Below are 3,910 nucleotides of genomic sequence, written 5' to 3'. Positions count from 1 at the left end.
TGGATTTTATCACTTGCTAAAAGAAATCAAAGCAGACTCACTGACAGCTACAGTGTCTTTTTTTAATTTGCAGACTTGTTCATTTTTTTGTATCACTGATTGTCATTATTAGTACTTAAATAAATATAAATCATTGAATATAAAAACAATTCATCAAAATCAGTTAAATGTAGGTACCTTTTATTGAGAAAACCCACAGTTTTCACACTTACTTGTATTTGATTACAGAGCAGACCTGCCACAACCAATATGGCGGACATGGTGACGATCGCAGCAACAGGCTGACACAGTCAATGTGGCATCTATGTTTATATTAATATGGTTTCAAACTTCCCCATAATGATAATAATTTCATCTTTTCATGTATCTCAGTTTATCTACAAAGTGATATTGTGAATTTGAGTGTAGGCATGAGCACAACTTTGAAGTTAACTCAGTAAATAATTCACATCAGATATGTGAACTTGGTAGTTTGTGGTCATTAAACAGATTGTTTAGTAACATGCAATAAAAACTAACATTATGAGAGACTGAAGGTGAGTCCTGCTGCATTACCTGACGCTGATGTCCTGTCATGAAGAGGGCCCCTGTGCATACATTTTAGGCTTCATAGAATGAGCACAAATTTACATATTTCGGTGTATTCACTTAATGTAAGTACCAGTTAATTAAATTGGTGTCACAACTAGATAACTTCAACTTCAATGTTTTAAGTATGTCCACTTTTTTAAAAAAAAAACTTTCTTTAGACAAAACAATTTTCTATATTTTTTGTTTCAAATTGAGTATTTTATGATTGGGTTATACATGTAGAAATTATGCAGAGGGAATGAATAAGTGCTTTTAGTTTCCTAAAGCCTAATTGAAATGGTAATTAATCCATTACAAACATTTCATAAATGATATCATACCAGTTCTCTGCAGATGGGGCATCTGACTGGAGCTAATTTCTTGTAACTGCTTTTCTAGCCGCTAAACTGAGTATTTCAAATAAGTATTGGGTTTTTATATTTGTAGATGTTGTGAGTAAAATGAGAAACAGGAGCTCATTCCTCTTAAATGTGATTGGTATCCCAAATAGTGGCATGGGTTTTTATAGTGTACTTTACCTGTGATGTGTTATTCTAACATGAGTGTGTGTTACAGTCGTTTGCTGTGCCGGTCTTCCTTCGGGAACACGACTACTGCAGAGTGTCTGCACGCAGGTCTGAGAGACCCAGGCGGCCTGCGGCCCGCAGACAGTGTCCATGCTGCAGCGGCGACCAGGTAAGACATCTCAGACATCTGATTGGCTGCACATGGCAGACTATATAGTGAATATTGAACGTTTTGTCTGTTGTACTTTGGTTTCAAATTTCAAATTCAAATGAATGTTTATTGACCTATATCTTAGAGGTCCCATATAACATAAAGTCAGATGTCCATGTATTTAATTTGATTAAAAAGCAGGTATAGGTGATGTAAAAATACTGTGAAAGTATGAAAAGGCTTAATCCACATAGAAATGCACACAGTCTGTATTCAGAATCTGTGACTTTGTAATGTCTGTGAAGTTGTTTCTGCATCCAATGTGAACGTGAGAGTATAAAAGCATGTTGTTAAATAACATCCTCTCGTGTCTTTTTGACCTTCAGGTGTGGACTTCTGAGCTGAAGCACCAGCCCTTTGCTTCTGCTGGCCCCCCTCCCCAGAAGAGGAAGCGGACCTCAGCGGCTCGTCCTTCCGAATCTTCTGAGACTCCTGAGGTGGTCAGTTCAGTAGCCATTCTTGAGCCCTCCACCTCAGCTGGTGACTTTGCTTCTCCTTTGAATTTTGTCCCCAGGCCATCTGCCACCATCCCGCCCGAGGACCTGCCAGCCTGCTCTGTTGTGGCCCCCAGCCCCCAGCCCTCCACTGCTGCGCCGCCTGACGATGCCCCTCTGATGATCCACAACCGGTCTGTTGAGGAGTACCAGAGGATCTACCACGAAGTCGTGGATGGCATGCTGAGGTATGCTGTCAAGATCATGACTTTTTCAATCAGATCATCTGCCTCAATAATTATTATTCTTTTTAGTCACATGTATCTTGATGACTTCATTGGTGTTTCCTCTGGTCCTGTCAGGTTCAAGGATGGCCGGCTGCGCCCTTACAGTCTGGCGTTGGGTCGTCGCATCAAGCAGCAGCTGTGGGAGCGTCTGGAGCGTCCAACGTTCACCGAATCGGTCAATGAGGACGGACTGGTTCGTGTGGGCGTGTCATACGGGGTTGGGGACCTCCCTCCCCAGTATGACGTGGACGTTTTAGGTGAACCCCAGCCCCAAACACCACCTCAGAAAAGAGCTAAGAAATAAATGTTTCTTACCTAAGCTCAAATATGTAAATATGTAAATAGTATTGTCATGTTAAGCATTATAGTTTTAAGTTAAGCATTATAGTGTTAAGTCTTATAGTCTTAAGTTACATATTATAGTGTGAAGTTAATAGTGTTAAGTTGTATAGGGATAAGTTAAGTACTATAGTGTTAAGTGTTATAGTTTTAAGTTAAGTAGCAGCTGTGTGCTGCAAGACCTCTCCACTTTTGTCACTCTACTGCAGAATTAGCTTCTTCCAGATCATCTACTGCCTCCACCCTCTGCCTGCAGCCACCCAACTGCTGCCTGAGCATCTACCTGCAGTCTTTGCTCTCCTGCTCCACAACAGCCTCTGACAGCCACCTTCAGGTTTACACTCTGCCACCTACAGCCTCTGCCAGCAAACTGCAGCCGCCACCTCCACCTGCAGATTCTGGCAGACCGCTGCCACCAAACCTCCGTCTACCACCTGTAAAGTGTCCTGCTCCACCCGAAACAAAGAGCCTCTGACAGCCACCTTCATTTTTTAAATAGTGCCATCTTCAAACCTCCTCCAACAGCCTCTGCCAGCAATATGCAGCCGCCTCCACCTGCAGATTCTGCCAGACTGCTGCTGCCAAACCTCCACCTACAGCCTCTGCCAGCAATCTGCAGCTCCCTCCACCTGCAGATTCTGGTAGACAGCTTCCACCAAATCTCCACCTGTAGCCTCTGCCAGCAACTTGCAACCGCCTCCACCTGCAGATTCTTGCAGACTGCTACAACCAAACCTCCATCTACAGTCTCTGCCAGCAACCTGCACCTGCCTCCTACAACTGCAGTTTCTGGCAGACAGCTGCCACCAAACCTCCACCTATAGCCTCTGCCAGCAACTTGCAGCCGCTGCCTCCACCTGCAGATTCTGGCAGACCACTGCCACCAAACCTCCGTCTACCACCTCTAAAGTGTCCTGCTCCACCTGAAACAAAGAGCCTCTGACAGCCACCTTCATTTTTTAAATAGTGCCATCTTCAAACCTCCTCCAACAGCCTCTGCCAGCAATATGCAGCCGCCTCCACCTGCAGATTCTGGCAGACCGCTGCTGCCAAACCTCCACCTACAGCCTCTGCCAGCAATCTGCAGCTCCCTCCACCTGCAGATTCTGGTAGACAGCTGCCACCAAATCTCCACCTGTAGCCTCTGCCAGCAACTTGCAACCGCCTCCACCTGCAGATTCTTGCAGACTGCTACAACCAAACCTCCATCTACAGTCTCTGCCAGCAACCTGCACCTGCCTCCTCCAACTGCAGTTTCTGGCAGACAGCTGCCACCAAACCTCCACCTACAGCCTCTGCCAGCAATCTGCAGCCTCCTCCAACTGCTGATTCTGGTAGGAAGCTGCCAATAAATCTCCACCAACAGCTTCTCCCAGCAACCTGCAGATGCCGACTCCACCTGTAGTTTCTGGCAGACAGCTGCTGCCACACCTACATCCACAGCTTCTGCCAGCAATCTGCAGCCACCCCAACTGCTGATTCTGGCAGACTGCTACAACCAAATCTCTGCCTACAGCCTCTGCCAGCAATCTGCAGCCTCCT

General features: G+C 45.4%; 1 protein-coding gene across 1 annotated transcript; it reads left to right on the top strand.

The window, feature by feature from the left end:
* The first annotated feature begins 249 nt into the window (after nt 1-249).
* On the top strand, nt 250-3,311 carry LOC148189931 (uncharacterized). The gene is made up of 6 exons (XM_088075121.1): nt 250-261; nt 1,147-1,266; nt 1,635-1,990; nt 2,105-2,321; nt 2,625-2,804; nt 3,042-3,311. Exons 1-6 carry the CDS (start codon nt 250-252, stop codon nt 3,309-3,311), a joined length of 1,155 nt encoding a protein of 384 aa, XP_087931247.1.
* The last annotated feature ends 599 nt before the right edge of the window (nt 3,312-3,910 follow it).

This window comes from Plectropomus leopardus, chromosome 3 (assembly GCF_026936395.1).
Source record: "Plectropomus leopardus strain MGB_pleo_1.0 chromosome 3, ASM2693639v1, whole genome shotgun sequence".
In the NCBI taxonomy this organism is placed as follows: Eukaryota; Metazoa; Chordata; class Actinopteri; order Perciformes; family Serranidae; genus Plectropomus; species Plectropomus leopardus.
Note: the sequence above shows the minus strand (reverse complement) of the source record. Positions and strands in the feature narration are given on the sequence as shown.

What these genes read in the sequence shown, in the direction of transcription:
- LOC148189931 (XM_088075121.1), top strand. An exon ending in GTCGTGGATGGCATGCTGAG is followed by an intron (nt 1,991 to 2,104) that starts GTATGCTGTCAA and finishes TGGTCCTGTCAG; the next exon opens with GTTCAAGGATGGCCGGCTGC. An exon ending in CAAACCTCCGTCTACCACCT is followed by an intron (nt 2,805 to 3,041) that starts GTAAAGTGTCCT and finishes CTCCACCTGTAG; the next exon opens with CCTCTGCCAGCAACTTGCAA.